Source organism: Pogona vitticeps, chromosome 2 (genome assembly GCF_051106095.1).
Source record: "Pogona vitticeps strain Pit_001003342236 chromosome 2, PviZW2.1, whole genome shotgun sequence".
Lineage (NCBI taxonomy): Eukaryota > Metazoa > Chordata > Lepidosauria > Squamata > Agamidae > Pogona > Pogona vitticeps.
Window position 1 is genome coordinate 81,437,858 of NC_135784.1, and position 18,033 is coordinate 81,455,890.

The 18,033-nt window shown below is 44.0% G+C and overlaps 1 protein-coding gene across 1 annotated transcript; it reads left to right on the forward strand.

Moving 5' to 3' along the window:
- The first annotated feature begins 4,714 nt into the window (after positions 1 to 4,714).
- Positions 4,715 to 16,303, forward strand: TMEM115 (transmembrane protein 115). Its single transcript, XM_020788936.3, has 2 exons — positions 4,715 to 5,970; positions 14,744 to 16,303. Exons 1-2 carry the CDS (start codon positions 5,117 to 5,119, stop codon positions 14,949 to 14,951), a joined length of 1,062 nt encoding a protein of 353 aa, XP_020644595.1. The 5' UTR covers positions 4,715 to 5,116; the 3' UTR covers positions 14,952 to 16,303.
- The last annotated feature ends 1,730 nt before the right edge of the window (positions 16,304 to 18,033 follow it).

An 18,033-nucleotide genomic window follows, 5' to 3' on the forward strand; every position in this document is an offset into this window, starting at 1 on the left:
TACAGTTCCAGCCACTACACAGTGATTTGATCTGCAGCCTGTATTACGTTTGAAATTCAGGGCTCACAGAGTCAGGGCTCACACAGGGATTTTGAATTGATTCAGTTCACTGTTCATATTGGATGCACTACCATTCACATTCCAGCCCACAGCCCCTGTTTCCTTCCTTCCTTCTTTCCTCTGGTCCTGCCTCTGTTGATCCTTTTATGGGGCATAAATATGGGAAATAATGAAGACCCAGTGATAGGGCGATCTAGCACTAACTTCATATATGTAATACATTTTTTAAAATTTAAAAAAAATTGAGAGGAAAGAATTTGGAGTGCATGTTCTCCTAGTCCTGAACACCACATCCCAACTGCCTATGTCACCAAAAGACCATCTACAGAAATGCATCCTGTCTTTACACAAAGGTATCACAACTACCACACAGGAAAAAGCCCATTCAAATTGTTCCAGCTTTAAAGAGGAGCTCTCCAGCAATGGGGGGAGGCGGGAAGCCATTTTAGGAACAAAAAGGACTGGACAGATTCAAATCAGTCTTTGCATCATGTAGACAGTAAAAACATACTTCAGAATCACTCAATCTTGTGAGGCACCACTGTATATGGTAATCACATGTTCCACACCACATATGAAATTTAGTACAATGTAGAACATGTAGCCTATTTTTCTCCACTTATATGGAAAGAAACGTCAATCCCTAAAGCCACCCCCCCGATAGTTAAGAAATAGGCAAGGGCCCAAATATAAGGTGCCTTTCTACTTTTATTAACATGCTAGTCAATTTGCTATTTGGAGAAAGGATTTCAAATTGATTTTTTAAAAGGGAATCTGATTTCTGCTTTAATTTCTAAAAGGGGAGCTGTCACAGCAAAATCAAAAGTAAGTTTTAGTGACACATGTTTTGTTTTTGTGGACAAAGAAGGCTTCAGTCCACAAAAGCTCAGGCTACAATAACTTCACTTTTAAAGCCCCAGAAGACCAACTTTTTTTTTTGCATAAGTCATGTTTCTGTATTTCCTGGAGCCGAAGACTGAAGCCATTAATCACCTTTGATGAAATGGTTACTCTTCAGATCCTGTGTCTATGAAAAATCAAGCAACAGACCTCATTTAAGAGATGACTCTACATTTATTAAGCAGTTTTACAGTTTTGTTCCACCACCTGAAAATGATAGAGAATGTATATACTTAAAAAACTCAAGGATCTGCATCATTCCGTATTTGTTACACAAACATTATACCAGCCATCATGTTTGCTGTTGTTAAGTGCTGCCAGAGGGTTTGCACACAATGTCAACCCTATGAATGACCTTCTGAAGTCCCTACCATTGACAGGCCTGCTCAGGTCTTGCAGACTAAAGGCTGTGGCTTCCTTTAGTGAGTCATCACTGCATCTACCAGAGAATAATTATTACATCCAGAGATACTTTACAGAGCAGCATAAACTTCTTGACTCCATTTACCTCATAGCAGTATTGGGAGAAAACAAAAATCTTGCACTCCCTCCTAATTCATGAACCCATCCACTACACTTTTTATTTTTATAAGCATAACCCACTTGAAATAACTTAAACTCCTGCCCCCCATGTGATGCCTGCCCACAGGATGAAAGGATGTTATGTTGGTATTATTAATGCCAAGGGCAACCCTCCATGACGGGGGGGGGGGGGGAGGCCAGGAAGTCATGTTTAAGAATCCTATTCAGCTGTCACTGATGAGTTTGTTTATAATAATAAACTTAAGAGCTGCAGAGCTGGAAGGGACCCTGTGGGTCATCTAGTCCAACCTGTCAAGATGACACAGTGGGGAATCAAACCCAACCTCTGGCTCCATTGCCAGATATTTAAACTACTGAGCTATCTAGCAGTTTGATCTCTCCCCTACAACTGAACTATTTAGCCTTGCTATGGATTCCCAGATTAGTAAAGCAGCTACCATGTTCTCTACTCACAAAGAGAGTATGGATTCATAAGAAGCTGACGGCATATACCAAGATTCAGGTCTATAGACTCCTGTACTGCAGTGAGTCCTGAACCCTTTGTGCATGGCAGGACAGGAAGCTGAACACGTTCCATATGCGCAGTCTCCAACACATTTTTGGTATCACCTGCCAGGACAAAGTTCCAAATAGAGTAGTCCTGGAATGAGCTGGAATTTTTAGCATGTATACATTACTGAAACAGCGATGTCTATGTTGGCTCAGGCATGTCATGAGAATGGCTGATGGCTGGATTCCAAAAAATCTCCTGTATGGAGAATTAGTGCAGGGAAGTCACCCTAGAGGGAGACCACCACTGCGATACAAGGATATCTGCAATTGGGATCTGAAGGCATTAGGAATGGACCTCAACATATGGGAAACCTTGACATCTGAGCATTCAGCCTGGAGGCAGGCGTTGCATCATGGCCTCTCCCATTTTGAAGAGACCCTTGTCCAGCAGGCCGAGGCAAGGAGGCAGTCCCAAAACTAGCAAAATCAGGGAGCTGGACAGGGGACAGGTTGTATTTGTCTTTGGTGTGAAAGGGATTGTCACTCTCGTATTGGCCTCCTCAGCCACACTAGATGCTGTTCCAAGTCCTCCATACAGAGCACGTTACCATAGTCTCTTGGGACCAAAGGATGCCTAATCTAAATCTAAAGATTCCCGGAGTGGTGTGATAAGAGTGACACACCAGGACTCTGAAGAACGGCGTTTGAATTCCTGCTTAACCATGAAAGTGGTTGCAGAAGGTGTAAAACTACTACTCTGATCTCTCCCTTACCTTGAAAACCCTATTAGGGTCATTATACATTGGTTCTGACTTGACAGCACAAAACACACACCACATGGTAAACAATGGCTTAATTAATTGTTTGCAGTTTTTATCTCTATTAAGACTACAGGCTGCTATAGAATGCCTGTTTACTTAGTGTTTATTTTACAAGTAATAATATTAGTGCTAGCAACAATAAAAACATTTATGATTCTCCTTTTCCTCACAAGCCTGATTATCTTATGATTACCCTATACACAAAAACATTCAGCCATGCTACCTAAAGCAAATTATCCATCTCGATTCAGAAAAAAACCCTTCCTGAAACCATCGCCTGTTTTCAATGCTTCTTTCACAGAGGTCTTACCCACCGAGTAAGTCCCATAGAGTTCAGTTTAGTCAGCTTATTCCAGGGTTTCAGTTTAAGAATTAAGAGTATTCGTGAGGGGCTTTTTTCTTTTAACACGTCACACTCCTCAAAAGCCCTATTAGGGTCTCCCTAAAACAGCAGCGACTTGATGACAAGAGTTCCAACGAGAGGAGGTCACAGGGGGAAGGATAGCCTAGAGAAGGCAGCTGGCAGCAAAACGTTGGGAACGCAGCACAGCTGAATGCCATTTACTTCAAACTCTGTCCGGAAATCCCTCCCTTTGCTTTGGAACTCGCCGCGCGGGCCTCAAGAGCGAGTCTTGCCGGCCGCGAGACAGCAAAGGGTTTCCCCCACCCTTGGGCAACCCAGGCGCTCTTGGACTGCAACTCCCAGAAACCCTGGCCAGCACAGGTGGTGGTGAAGGCTTCTGGGAGTTGCAGTCCAAGAACACCGGGATGACCCAAAGCGGGGAACCACCGCTTAATCCTACTGGGAACGAGGGACCATTGAACCGAGTGGGGAGCGCACCTCCGACTACCAGGAGGCAGGGAACGAGCTGCCCCCCCTGACCGTCTCTGGGGGCGAGCCACTCCGCCCTGACTGACCTTCCCTCACACCGAGCACGCTATTCCCGCCCTTGGAGAACGACGCCGAGGAAGCAGAAGAACCCGATGCCGGACCTCTGCGGGTAGTGCCATTATACTAAGTTTCTTTGAGGGGGGGAAGGGAATCGCGTTTTCGTCGTCGTCGTTTAGTCGTGTCCGACTCTTCGTGACCCCCATGGACCAGAGCACGCCAAGCCCTCCTATCTTCCACTGCCTCCCGGAGTTGGGTCAAATTCATGTTTATATCTTCGATGACACTGTCCAACCATCTCATCGCGTTTGAGGCGAGAACAAACAGACCCGTCTCTCCCAGCCTTACCTGGACCATCAACCTTAAGGGCCCATTTATAAAAGAAAAGAAAATCACTCTCGCACCGCACTCAAGCTCATGGAACTAACTTCTTAGCCAATGCGACGACGCTCTTTACTGCAACCACACCCACCATGCTGCTCACAGCCAATCAGATTCTGGCTGCCTTCTTTCCCCCCCCCTCCCCGCTCTCTCCTTCCTTCCTTCCTTCCCAACCTGAAAGCCCGAGAAACCTCAAAGCGCCCAGGCTCTGATTTGTCCACACCCTGCTTTCTCGCGCTTCGGTGGTTTTTCTGGGTCCTTTCTGGGATTTGTAGTCCTCCGCTTCCGAAGTGCCGTCGCTGGACACAGGCCTGGAGACTCCACTTCCCGGCATGCGTCGGAGAGCTCACGACACAGCCACGCGTGCGCAATCGCGGTGTTTGTTTGCGTCGGAGCAGAGGCCCGGGGTAGCAGAGGCCAGGCCCGAAAGCAAGCAGCAGGCGAGCCACTCCTTGGGCCGAGGGCTTCTGGGAGTCGGCCTCGCCGGGACGAGCTGGTGAGGGAAAGAGTGTGTGCCGTCCTCGGCGGGCCCAAGAGAGGGGAGGCCCTCCCTGGACAGCCTTCCGCCCTCGCCGTCGGGCTGAATGGGGCTACGACGGGCTGGGCTGCGGCCGCCACTCGCCAGACGCCTCTGCCTGGCCGTCTTAAGTGAGTCCTAAAAAGCTCCCGCCCCTTTGGCGGTGCGCCCCTCAGGAAACTTCCTCAGCTGTGCCTTCGGGCGTTAGCAGAATCGTGACCGTTCTGTGGGAGAGGGTCCGCCGCCGCCTCCCTTCAGGGAGTTCCTGATGACTTCCAGTTCGGGCCAGGGAGGATAAGGAGGGCGGCGCATCCCCAGAACAGAGAGACCTCCTCTGGGTTAGACCTTCGTAGCTGTCCCCCCCCCCCCCCCTTTAAGAGGCGTGCTGAAGAAGATCATGGAACTGAGAGCGAATCTGTGCTGAGAAAACCGGTTTTCCCCGGCTGCCGGATCCTTCCCCCTCCTCCTAAACCAAGAAACTCGGCTCAAGGACCCTGCCTTGTGGGTGTCAACATGAACAGATATCTCCCAGTAGCTCGCCAACATTTCCTGGCTGCTCTGGCCAGCACCAGCGTGGTTGTGAAATCCCTGTGTGCCATCGTCATCCTTCTATACCTTCTCTCCTTTGCTGTGGACACAGTATTTGGACTTGGAGTGACACCTGGGTATCTCTTCCCACCCAACTTCTGGATCTGGACGTTGGCAACCCACAGTGTGGTGGAGAAACATATCTGGGACGTAGGCGTGAGCCTAGCCACTATAGTGGTAGCAGGAAGGTTGCTAGAACCATTATGGGGAGCCATGGAGCTTTTGATCTTTTTCACAGTGGTGAATGTTTCAGTTGGGCTCCTGGGCGCCTTTGCTTATCTTCTCACCTATATGGCATCATTCAACCTTTCTTATCTGTTCACTGTTCGCATCTATGGCATGTTGGGCTTCCTCGGGGGAGTTTTAGTGGCTCTTAAGCAGACCATGGGTGACAGTACTGTGTTGAAGATACCTCAGGTACGGATGAAGGTTGTTCCCATGCTTTTGCTCTTGATTTTGGCAGTTCTGAGATTAACCACACTTATTGAAAGTAATATCTTGGCTTCCTATGGTTTTGGGGTTCTCTCCAGTTGGATATATCTCCGTTTTTACCAGAGACACAGCAGAGGACGTGGTGACATGTCAGACCACTTTGCATTTGCCACATTCTTTCCTGAGATCTTACAACCAGTGGTTGGTTTATTGGCTAATCTTGTGCACAGCATCTTGGTTAAAGTGAAAGTCTGTCGGAAAACAGTGAAACGTTACGATGTCGGCGCCCCTTCATCCATTACTATCAGCTTGCCTGGAACAGATCCGCAAGATGCTGAACGAAGGAGGTAATTTTTCCCACAATATGAGACAAGTTCAGAATTTAGATATAATCACTGTTGGGAAATGGTGAGAAAGAAATGGAGGATCTCATTTCATTGCAAACTATGATCCGATGTAATTTTGTTTTAATTCTAAAGTATTTGTTTCTGTATTCCAGTGGTTACACTTGTGCCTCCAATTTTTTAAAATCCTTTTAGTTAAGGTTTTGATATATCTACAGTGGTGCCTCACATTACAACATTAATTCGTTCCAGCGAAAATGTCGTAATGCGAAAAGAAAAAAACCATTGAAACGCGTTTAATGCGTTCCAAAGGGCTGTAAACTCACCGTCCAGCGAAGATCCTCCATAGGGCGGCCATTTTCACTGCCTGTGCAGCGAGGAATCCGTCCCAGAAAACAGTGGGGGGGCATTTTGTTTACCCGGCGGCCATTTTGAAACCGCTGATCAGCTGTTGGAAAATCGTCGTTTTGCAAAGAATGCAGGGAACCGATTATCACGAAGCGAAATTCCCCCATAGGAAACATTGTTTTGCGATCACAAAAGCGATCGCAAAAAGTTCATCATAATGCGGTTTCATCGTTAGATGGGGCAATTGTAATGCGATGCACCACTGTATATTGGGACTCATGGGCTGTTGGCAATTTACAGTTCAATAAGTGACATTGCCAGTTGACATATCAGGTGGGTTTTTGCTTAGGAGCTAAAGGGACATGGCACTGCGGGTTAAACCGCAGAAGCCTCTGTACTGCAAGGTCAGAAGACCACCAATCATAAGATTGAATCCATGCAATGGAGTGAGCTCCCATCATTTTTCCCATTTCCTGCCAGCCTAGCAGTTCGAAAGCATGTAAATGCAAATAGATAAATATGTACCACCACAGTGGGAAGGTAACAGCGTTCCGTGTCTAGTCACGCTGGCCACATGACCACAGAAACTGTCTATGGACAAACACTGGCTCTGACGGGGATGAGCACCGCGCCCTAGAGTTGGACATGACTGGACTAAATTTCAAGGAGAGCCTTTACCTTAACCCTTATGTTACTGGGTGTGCAACCAGGAATGCAGCCATATGTTAATTAGCAGCAATTTATTGCTATAATTTTCTTGTGTTTTTGTACAGAAATAGGTACACTGTAGTTAGCAAAACTTAGTTAGGCCTACATTTTTTCCAGGATTCAAGGTGATGTGTTTAAAATATCTTGTATGCCCAATTACTTATCGGTCATTACATGCTGGGCTGTTCCAAACTGGAACACCTGCATAGTAGAATTCCTTCTTGCTGTTTGAGAAACATCTGCCTTGAGATTGGGAGTTGTCTGCGCATCCCTCTCTTATAATTGCATAGTTGAATAATTTTTCCTTACTGCAGAAATGCAGGTTTGTCTGTAATAGGTTCAAGCACAAATGGGTTTACACTAACAAGTTAAGAAAGGGCAATGAAGAAAAGAAAAATTAGAATCCATCCAGAACATCTGAGACATTTAGATGTTCAGTGGAGTCCTTGCATCTGCTCAGAATATTTTGTTCAGTGACTGCATGTGGCCTTCCTTGATTTAAAGGGAGCTTTGGATTCAGCAGATAGACAACTATTATGGGACAAATTGAAAAATTTGGACATTGATAAAAGACTGCTCCTCATAAAAGGGTTATACTCTGCTGCAACGTGCCATACAGTATTCGACCTTCTCAAAGAGGGGAAGTAACCAACCAGGTCCCAACTAACAAGAGACTGAAACATAGATGCATCCTGGCTCCCTTACTATTTAACCTTTTTATGAATGATCTCACTCCCTTTTTGACAAACTTCAATGGCCACCCTCCCAAATTGGGAACTGGTCCCATCCTGATACTACTATATGTGGATAATGCAGTCATAATTTCCTGCACTTGTCCAGGCCTAAAAGGCCTGATTAATGGATGTGCAGAGTATCTGAGCAAAAATAAAATGCAATTAAATTATAATAAATAAAAAATAATTTGTTTTTGCCAAAACATGGAAACAATTTCAGTGGAGCCTAAATGGAAATCATATAGAACAGGTTAAACAGAATAAATACTTAGGTGTTCTTTTTCATTATAAACACTCTTGGGTCCCCCATCGAAAAATGGCTATAAACGCAACTAGGATTTCTACTCAATCTATTCTGCGTTTTTACTGTAATTCAGGAAATCAGTTTATTCCAGCAGCATTACAAGTTTTCAAGTCCAAAATTATTCCACAAGCCTTCTATGGTTTCCCAATTTGGATCGATGGATTGAACAGCTACAATACTCCTCCTTACGCAAAACATTAGGACTACCTAGATGGGTGCCCTACTCGGTACGCTGTCTGGAGTCCAGAGTGTATATAGACTGTAGCTTGGTTGAGATCATTCAAATTTTGGTTAAGTATCTATTACAATTCAAACATGCACAGCTTATTATACCAACTTCTGCGGGACTCTGTCCCACCTTTTGGGTCAAAGGTCCTCTTGAAAAACTTGAAATAAATTTGTATAGATAGCAACTACCTCGGAGCTCTTAAGTCAAGAGCTAGCTTTCCAAATTATTAAAAGAGGAATTTTGGATATCGAATTCCAGGACCATTCTAGTGCTGCCAATAAATTCTGTTCACCATTGTTTTTCCATATTCCTTCTAAAATGGATAAACCTGCTGCCTATCTTTCCTTGATCAAAGGCCCCCAAAAACATACGGCCTTTCGCCAGATGCAATGTCATGCCTACTGCTATATTATATGGCAGATTTAATACAGTTCCTGTTCTGAAAGGCACTGCCCATGTGAACAGGGGGTGCTGGAAACCCTTGTTCATATGTTTTTGCACTGCCTGCTTCACTCGATCGACCGATCATGGTTAATAGCCCCAATTTTATTACAGCTGGAACGGAGGTCAGATCTGGATAAAGTTCGCTATATGCTGACAGCTGAGATGACTGACATTGTAGAAAGAGTCTCAGACTTCCTTGATACTATTATTAGGAGATGAACCATTGTCCCTTTAAGGATGTGCCTATATATGTAGTTAACAAACCACCCTGACTATGTCCAATTTTTAATTATGCCAGTAAAGGTTTTATCTATCTATCCGTGACACTTTCCTCAAGGAAAGTGTTTACGTGATTGCAGCCCAGCTTGGTCATTGCCGGTCAGTGCTGTGTTGACTCCTCAAGTTTGGTTCAGCTCAGACATCAAATATGGATAGCTATGTGTTTTTATCTCTTTTGTCTTTTTAGCTCTCTACTGATACTTGTTCTACGTCTTTTCACCTTTACATTTAAAACTACAAGCAGCAGTGGGTGCTCATTTTAAAAATCAGAGTATTCTTTCCATAAGCTTTTGGCGTCCATATAAAACTATCTGCATTTCCTTGCATTGGTTCTTTTTATCCCCGTTTTGAAAATCAGGATTAATTCTAAGCCTTTCGTTGTCCAAAGTAACTCAATCTTTGCAGCACCTGTATATATGTCCTCCACCTCAGGCAGGATTTCCAGGCAGGTTCATTGTATTAAGAAAAAAGTCTGGCTACAAATGAGGCCAGAAATAAATATACCCAGTAATTAGAGTGAACACACTTGAAGGTCGCAGAAAGATGATTAAGGCAGGCTCTTGATTTTTGTGAAATTGGTCACCATATAAAACAAGCTAATTCACAGAGTTCCAAAGTAAGGGAAGCCTGAGCTGTAATGCTTAGAGGCTCATGTTAATTTAAATTTTCCCTTCTCCAGTCATGGGCTCTTTCACCCTCATTACAAGGTTCTTTAATTCTTCCTCACTTTCTGCCATCAGAGTGGTATCATCTGCATATCGGAGGTTGTTGATATTTCTTCCGGCTTGGGATTCCTCCAGTCCAGCCTTCCGCATGATGTATTCTGCATATAAGTTAAATAAGCTGGGGGACAATATACAGCCTTGTCGTACTCCTTTCCCAATTTTGAACCAATCAGTTGTTCCATATCCAGTTCTAACTGTTGCTTCTTGTCCCACATATAGGTTTCTCAGGAGATAGATAAGGTGGTCAGGCACTCCCATTTCCTTAAGGACTTGCCATAGTTTGCTGTGGTCCACACCGTCAAAGGCTTTTGCATAGTCAATGAAGCAGAAGTAGATATTTTTCTGGAACTCTCTGGCTTTCTCCATAATCCAGTGCATGTTAGCAATTTGGTCTCTAGTTCCTATCCCTCTTCAGAATCCAGCTTCTACTTCTGGGAGTTCTCGGTCTGAAGCCTATCTTGTAGGATTTTGAGCATAACCTTGCTAGTGTGTGAAATGAGTGCAGTTGTACGGTAGTTGGAGCATTCTTTGGCACTGCCTTTCTTTGGGATTGGGATGTAGACTGATCTTTTCCAATCCTCTGGCCACTGCCGAGTTTTCCAAACTTGCTGGCATGTTGAATGTAGCACCTTAACAGCGTCATCTTTTAAGATTTTAATAGTTCAACTGGAATGTCATCACCTCCACTGGCCTTGTTGTTAGCCAGGCTTTCTAAGGCCCACTTGACTTCGCTCTCCAGGATATCTGGCTCAAGGTCAGCAACTACATTGTCTGGGTTGTCCGGGATATCCAAATCTTTCTGATATAATTCCTCTGTGTATTCTTGCCACCTCTTCTTGATGTCTTCTGCTTCTGTTAGGTCCCTCCCATTTTTGTCCTTTATCATGTCCATCTTTGCACAAAATATTCCTCTAATATCTCCAATTTTCCTGAACAGATCTCTGGTTTTTCCTTTTCTGTTATTTTCCTCTATTTCTTTGCATTGTTCATTTAAGAAGGCCCTCTTGTCTCTCCTTGCTATTCTTTGGAGGTCTGCATTCCATTTTCTGTAACTTCCCCTATCTCCTTTGCATTTTGTTTCCCTTCTCCTCTCTGCTATTTCTAAGGCCTCGTTGGACAGCCACTTTGCTTTCTTGCATTTCCTTTTCTTTGGGATGGTTTTTGTTGCTGCCTCCTGTACAGTGTTACAAGCCTCTATCCAAAGTTCTTCAGGCACTCTGTCCACCAAATCTAGTTCTTTAAATCTGTTATTTACTTCCACTGTGTATTCATAAGGGATTTGGTTTAGATCAGTGGTGTCCAACCTTTCACCTTCCCTGGGCCACATGAGAAGATGGAAATTTGGTTTGGGCCGCACATAAATTTGGTTTGGGCTGCATTGGGGGGGTCAGCCATAGCCGTCCTCCACAGCCCCGCTCCAAGCTGCGATCTCAGACAGCAGAGGCTGCCAGCTTCGACTCTAGTGGCTTTATGGGGCCAGGAGGGGGTCCATCTATTGACAGGGACGGCACAATGCAGTCACACAGCCCCCCTCTCCCCTCCCCTCCCACTCCTTCCTTCCTTCCCTCTCCCCCCCCCCAACCGTTGTGATGTGCCCCACCCGCATTCCGGCCACAAGCGCCGGCAGTGTAACTTGAAACTTTGGAATTTCTTTAAAAATAAAAAAAATTGCACTGGGCCGCATTATGAGCCAACCTGGGCCGCAACCGTGGTGACTCAGAGTTCTTTCTGTTGGACGCATGACCCATAAGTCACCATCGAGAAATACTTACCCATCCTCCAATCCTGGATGCAGTGGTCCAGTGGAGGGGTGCAATGGCGACCATTACCGGTCTAGCCCAGCAGGGGATTAGAGGACCAGTAAGTATTTCTCTGTTAATACCTCCCCTAGGAAAAAAAAACAAGCATTAAACCCTTGCCGTGCAAGGGCAGTTGTTGTTTTTCTAAACTAAAACCTCAGTATTCAGGTTTAGTTGCTGTGTTGAAATAAATAAGTTGGTTTTGCGTTGGCAGTTTGGGTACTCAGGCTCGAAAAGGTTCGCCATCACTGGCCTAGGCTATAGGAAGGTTGCCAAAACTCTGAAACTAAGCTGCAGCACAGTGGCCAAGACCTTACAGTGGTTTAACAGAACAGGTTCCACTCAGAACAGGCCTTGCCATGGTCAACTAAAGAAGTTGAGTGTCCGTGCTCAGCATCGTATCCAGAAGTTGGCTTTGGGGAATAGACATATGAGTGCTGCCAGCATTGCTGCAGAGGTTGAAGGGGTGAGGGTGTCAGCCTGTCAGTGCCCAGACCATACGCCGCACACTGCATCAAATTGGTCTCTAGGGCTGTCATTCCATAAGGAAGCCTCTTAAAAATGATGCACAAGAAGGCCCCCATATGGCTTGCTGCAGACAAGCAGACTAAGGACATGGATTTCTGGAACCATGTCCTGTGGTCTGGTGAGACCAAGATCAACTTATTTGGTTCAGATGGTGTCAAGCGTGTGTGGCGGCAACCAGTGAGGAGTACAAAGACAAGTGTGTTGTGCCTACAGTCAAGCCTGGTGGTGGGAGTGTCATGGTCTGAGGCTGCATGAGTGCTGCCAGCACTGGGGAGCTACAGTTCATTGAGGGAACCATGAATCCCAACATGTACTGTGACATAATAAAGCAGAGCATGATCCCCTCTTTTCGGAGACTGGGCCTCAGAGCAACATGGTAACGACCCCAAACACACCTCCCAAACGACCACAGCCTTGCTAAAGAAACTAAAGAAGCTGAGGGTAAAGGTGATGGACTGGCCAAGCATGTCTCCAGCCCTAAACCCTATTGAGCATCTGTGGGGCATCCTGAAATGGAAGGTGGAGGTGCACAAGATCTCTAACATCCACCAGCTCTGTGATGTCGTCCGAGAGGAGTGGAAGAGGACCGCACTGGCAACCTGTGAAGCTCTGGTGAACTCCATGCCCAAGAGGGTTAAGGCGATGCTGGAAAATAATGGTGGCCACACAAAATATTGACACTTCGTGCCCAATTTGGACATTGTCACTTAGGGGTGTAATCACTTTTGTTGCTAGTAGTTTAGACATTAATGCCTGTGTGTTGCATTATTTTGAGGGGACAGCACATTTACACTGTTATACAAGCTGTATACTCACTGCTTTACATTGCAGCCAAGTGTCATTTCTTTAGTGTTGTCACATGAAAAGATATACTAAAATATTTATGAAATGTGAGGGAGTGCACTCACTTCTGTGATATGCTATAAATATTGACCTTTCAACTGAGTGTTCAATGCTGAAGACACTGTGATACATGAGAGCTTCCAACTTAAAATAGGGTCACTCATTAGTTTTTGGCATAAGTACCACCTTCACTTGATTTCAGTAATTTTGAAGGAGAAATCTCAAAGCTAGTGAAGTCTTAGAAAAAATATATGCCATCACATGGAGTAGTCATAGGCTTTCCAAAATTGCTGCACTGTTTTGAATGATCTGAGTGCATGACCAGGATGAGCCATAACAAGAGTGGAGTACTTCATCCAGTTCTGTAGGGGGAAAGGGGGAGATTATTACTTCTCTGTTGAAAACAAACTTCAAATAAACAACACATTACACAGCACTTTAGACCTTAGATTTTCAGTGGTGTGCAGAGTAGAGATAACTGGGCACTGCCACAAAGGCAGGATAACAAGCCTTAAAGTATATATAAGGATTTAATTTTAATCTTTGTCTTAAATTGATGGCTTCTCGTTTATAGTCATTGCCATTAAGCACCATCACGAAGTTATTCCAGATGTTAGTTTTGCTTTTCTTCGCTTCCCTTTCTTACTGTGATATCTCATCAGTTATGTTGCTCCTGTCTTTCACTGCCTATGTTTCCCTCATCCTGATGCTCTAAGTTAAATTTAGCATATTATTTACACTTTTCCCTTGAATTGCATGAGTCTGAACAGCACAGTTTTGGTTATATACAGATTTTATTCAATAAATATTTCAATAAATAAATAAATATTCAGTGAATAAATATTCAATAAATATCATGCCCCTGACCACCCAAATCCCATGAGTTCAACATGGAAGGTGCCAAAGTGGTATACTTGCTCCCAAACACAACATTGCTAATTTAGGAAACTTTAAAGCTTATTTTCTTAATTTTAAATTACTGCCTATATTTTCTTCATCTTATATTACCTTTTCTATAGTTTGGAAATATGTAGGTAGCCCTGGGTAACACTCGTCCAGCCTTAACTAGAAAGTGAGAGTTTTCCATGTGGATAAATTAAACATGAAAACTGTGTTTGCCAGTAATTACTCCTGTAACGGAAAGGAGTGGCTATTTTGTCCAAAGGTTGTTACGAAGATTAAGACTAAACTAATGAAGCCATTAAAGTAGATGTGAGTATAATGCACCCCTGCCTTTGTCCCAGTCTGTATTTGTAGCATGCAGGCCTACCCCTGGAGCTCCAGTTCCCTCCTCAGCCAAAAGTGGTGTGGTGAAAAATCTTATTTTCCACTCTTCAAAGCCACTAGTTGCAGAGATTGCAGTTATTGCAGTGTTGCTTAAACAGCAATTCTCTTGCCAACCCACCAGAAATAAAAACAGGAGGTATGCTTTTCATATTTTGAGGGTTAGTGCAGTGCATGATGGATGCTGGAGGTGAAGATGACCCTTGAATCCTCTGAAGTCCCCAACTCCTGGGTTTAAGGCTGCACTGAAGAAGACATTAAAGTAAGGGTGACAACTTCAAACATTTAATGTAGCACATAAGCAGTGATGCTGTGTACAGAAATTATTTGGTTGCTGGCCAGGACTCACTGGCTATTTTTGATGAGCTTTGCCGTGGGAATAATAATCTGGGATCGATAGGTGATGTTTGGCTATTGATTTCCTACCCTTTTCATTAGAGGAAATCTGGGACATTTTGATGATTAGTACAGGTACTAGGAAACACTTTCATGAAACATTGCAGAATGTTCAGACTTTTGAATTCACCTTGAATCCTTTTCTCATTCTGTAGACAATTGGCCCTCAAGGCTCTGAATGAAAGGTTGAAGCGTGTGGAAGATCAGTCAGCCTGGCCCAGCATGGAGGATGATGATGAAGAAAATATCAAGGGTGATTCTCCATTGCTACCTGAGAAGAGCCGGGACGCTCTCACTGCAGGGAAAGCAGCCAGCCAGGAATCCAGCCTCATTACCTTTGAGGATGCCCCTTCTCAGTTGTGACTATGAAATACCTGCCCTCCTTTTCTGCCTGTCCCCATATGTGAGAGCTGCTAATGATCCTTCACCTGCCCTCTCTCAAAAGTGCTGCTTGCCCAGGGGGGAGCAAAACACTAGACTTCCTGGCCCTGAGAGGCTAACGTCCTCCCTTAGCCATGTTTGGCTAAGACCAAACTGTTGTCACACAGACCTGGTCCTGCTCTTTAGAGGAGTGCTTGCAACTTAAAATTTCTCAGAATTGGCAGAGGAGAAGCAAGATCCTGGTCTCTTCAGCTCAGTAGGAAGCACGTGTATGAATTAAAAAACAAAAATGCAAAATCAGCCCTAACTAGTAGCAGCCATTGCTCATGTCTGGCTCTTTTTGCAGGCATTTCTGGTTAGCCTATGTAGGGCCCTGTTCAGCCCAGCCTGGTGATGTTGCTCCAGATTTGAGCTCTAAATGTGACACCTCGCCAAGGCATGGCAGAGGACGCTTGGCAAAGTGAAACAGGACTTTTCTTCTTGATTTCATTTTATCATAGTGGGCAGTGGTTGTCAGAAATAACCCCTTCTTCCTTCTAGAGTTGGTTTTGTTATTGATTTGAAAGAAAACAAGCTCTTTAAAAAAACACCTTTATTGTATTAGCCACCCTCACCTCAGTAGATTTGGTAATGCTGATGAGCCCTACCAATTAAGCTGCTGGATTAGCCTCTTCCAGGACCAGCAGTTAAAAGCCTTTTAATAACAGTATAACCACTTGAATTTTGAAACTGAGGGTTTTAGAGATGCAAAACAATTGTCTTGCTTCTAGTATTACATGAGCTACGATATGCAAAAATGTCATCTGAAATTTTCCATAGGACTTCTAGAAGGAATTAATGTTTCTGTTCTTATTAGCCTTTGCTTTTTCTGTATTTCCCTTTGCAGTGGTTCAGATGGCGAAGTGGCTTCTGTCTTTGGGGGTGGGGGTGTCAGTGCATTCAGAGGTTATTGGATTGAACCTTTTGCTAAGTAGAATATGTTGCTGGTTCTGTTCTGTTTTCAAAGGTGCTTTTTTGTGGGACTTTTGACAATTCCTCTGATGCCTGCCTTTTCTCTTTATTAGTTCATTACCCTGTTTCTTTTGTCTGGGCCAAGCTTTTTAATTTTAAACAGGCCAGCAAACCTGAAAGATGTCTTGTCCTGATACTCAGCCCCCAAAGGGCACCTCTCCCACCTGGAGGACTGGGATTGAGGAGGCAGGTAGCCAGGACAAGGAGAGAAAATGAGACAACTTTGTGATTTTCTTTCTTTTTTTTTTTCAAGGACCACATAAGATTTTGTCAACCAGAAAATAAATACACCAATTTCACTATCAATAAATAGTTATTTCCAAGATTGCTTCTTGACTTGCTTTATAAATCACCCTTTCTTTGATCATATAAACTCCCAAGTTTGTCATTCCAAAGTACTGTAATTGCAATCAATACAGTAAACACCAGAGGATGTTAAATTGCAGTAGTGAAGTGTTAGGCTTATTTTTATGCTCCTGAATGTTGGGGTGTTGCTTTCTTTTGTGATTTTGCTCAGATAAGCTTTATTATGAATATAGCATCATACTGGAAAATTGAGATAAAAGATTGGGAAAAGGTACAAAATCAAAGCAGAGGTTGGATCTGTTGCCGTAGAAGACTGAAAGACAAGCGATTTGTTGGTTTATGGCAGTTCTGTACTGGAATTCAGGATGGTGTATGTGAGCTTTTCCTCGCCCTATTTCATTCTGCAAGAGTCCTGTAAGGTGGATTAGCCTGAGAGGTAGTGACTGTCCTAAGTTTATCCGGGGAGTTTCAAGAGCAAATGGTGATTTGAATCAAAGCCACCTCAATCTGAATCCATTGCTACCTGCCACAACATGCTGGCTTCCATTAAGTAGTTTTTTCTCATGTTAAATATTTGTAAATGGAATTTAAATCCACTTTTATAGGCATCTCTGGTAAGAGCTCCTTCACACAATATAAATTTTCTTTGTGTACTATCAAGAAACCTCAAATGTCAAGTTATCATGCTCAAAGATAGTTGCATATGATGATGTTTGTACAATTCCATGGAAGATTATTAAGTAAAAGGGATAAAAACAGAACAATATTGAAGGACAGATCCTGAAGCTGAGGCTCCAGTACTTTGGCCATCTCATGAGAAGAAAAGAGTCCTTGGAAAAAACCTTGATGTTAGGAAGGTGTGATGGCAAGAGGAGAAGGGGACGACCGAGGATGAGATGGCTGGACAGTGTCTGCGAAGCAACCAACATGAACCTGACACAACTCCGGGAGGCAGTAGAAGACAGGAGGGCCTGGCGTGCTCTGGTCCATGGGGTCACGAAGAGTCGGACACGACTAAACGACTAAACACACACATGACCCATTTGGACAACTTGCTCCTGCCACTTCTGCTTTCACAATTAAGTCTCTTATATAGAGGTTCCTTGTAGGAAGTCCATTGTGTCACAGTGAAATATGATACAGTACTGTACGTAGTAATTATGCTTATGAGAGGTAATTGCTGGAGTGACAAGTGGGCTTCCTGGTGTGTTGTTTGGGGTTTCTGTTTATTGGATTGTAAGTGGTGTTTGCTTTTGCTTATGTAAGCAAAAACATAACAAATGCAGTGTTTGAGTAAGAATTTATTCCAGCCTTACACATATCCATTGGTATTGCCCTTACAGGACAGCCAAGAAGTGGAGTGGCCCATTGAGGAACCCAGCGGACTGGAATCCAGGATAGTGATGTTAGTTATACATAGCCCAGAGAACCAAGTAACCTTGGTCAGACAGTAATATCTGCAGCAAGCAAACTTTGTAAGCAGAATGATGCAGCAGTGATCATTGGTACTGAGTTATAGTGTTGAAGCATAACAGGTTGGGTAACCACAGTCCAAGTCCTGCCAAACATCATAGTCATATATTTGGTGGCACACTTTGCTGCCAGGACAAATGCTTTGCCCAGTTTCATGTAGTTCTGAGTTGCCTTGTGAGCATACAGTCCTTGTAGGATCCTTGTCCAGATCATGCAGAATCAGTATCCCGGCGTTTGTGGGAGTCACCCATGGGTTTGGTTTTCTTTGTGCCTT